Here is a 966-nt window from a genome sequence, read left to right on the forward strand (position 1 = left end):
ATGGGTTACATTTTGTTGTCACTTTCATTTAATATAACCTGTGTTCATGTAATGTTTCATTGAATGGGGTTGTGGATGGCAGTCGTGTATATATGTAAAGAAAAAAGCGGACCATCATCAGGTAGTGGTAGTACTGGGGAGAAAAGAAGTCAAGGGTTGCTATATTAGCAATCAGAATGGCTTGTTTTGGGGGACACATTCTTAGGTTATGGACACCAGACCAGGACATGACACCTGGTACCTTTAAATCCCTGACATTTCCCTCTAATCCATCACATGCAGGTGCCGACCGCTTCATGGACGACATCGCTCGAATGATTGGTTATCGTCCCTTTTTCTGGATCAAGTGGTGCTGGCTGTTTGTGACCCCGTGTGTGTGTATGGTGAGAACTGAAAACGACAACAACCCACTCACGATGAACCTATTGTGCTGGGTGTGTGTTTGACTTCCATGTTCCCCGTTGCAGGGCATCTTTTTGTTTCACCTGATCAACTACAAACCCCTGACCTATAACAATGAATACGTGTACCCGTGGTGGGGCGAGGTGATTGGCTGGTGCCTGGCTCTGTCCTCCATGCTCTGCATCCCGGTCAGTTTCCTCTACAGACTCTGCAGGGCGAAGGGAACCTTCAAAGAGGTCAGAGATGCCAAAAACAACTAATCAAACATCTGATGTCATTTGCATGTCACACGTCTTCCCAGGTTTAGTTTTGGAAATTATTTATGTTAAAAAAAACAGAACTAAATCTCTTTCTGGACACACGAGACTTAGACAGGGTGGTTATTAAGATTAGGAAGGATTTTGTTCGTCCACACTGACAGCCGTAGAGTGTTTTTATTACAAAAAAATATTTTTAATAATTAAATTTTAATTTGAATCATTTTAATAATTAATTAATTAATTAATAATTATTTTTATTATATTAATATTATATAGAAATACTAATTATAATATATAATATTAT

The 966-nt window shown here is 39.1% G+C and overlaps 1 protein-coding gene across 1 annotated transcript in view; it reads left to right on the forward strand.

The window, feature by feature from the left end:
• The window catches only part of slc6a8 (solute carrier family 6 member 8), a 34,574-nt gene extending 33,869 nt beyond the window's left edge, over nt 1-705 (forward strand). The window contains exon 13 of the mRNA XM_025059581.1: nt 639-705. Within this exon, the coding sequence (XP_024915349.1) occupies nt 639-662 (24 nt within the window). The 3' untranslated portion in view covers nt 663-705. The remainder of the gene's footprint in view (nt 1-638) is intronic.
• Nucleotides 706-966: the final 261 nt, after the last annotated feature.

This window comes from Cynoglossus semilaevis, chromosome 10 (genome assembly GCF_000523025.1).
Source record: "Cynoglossus semilaevis isolate Cse_v1.0 chromosome 10, Cse_v1.0, whole genome shotgun sequence".
NCBI classification, from domain to species: domain Eukaryota; kingdom Metazoa; phylum Chordata; class Actinopteri; order Pleuronectiformes; family Cynoglossidae; genus Cynoglossus; species Cynoglossus semilaevis.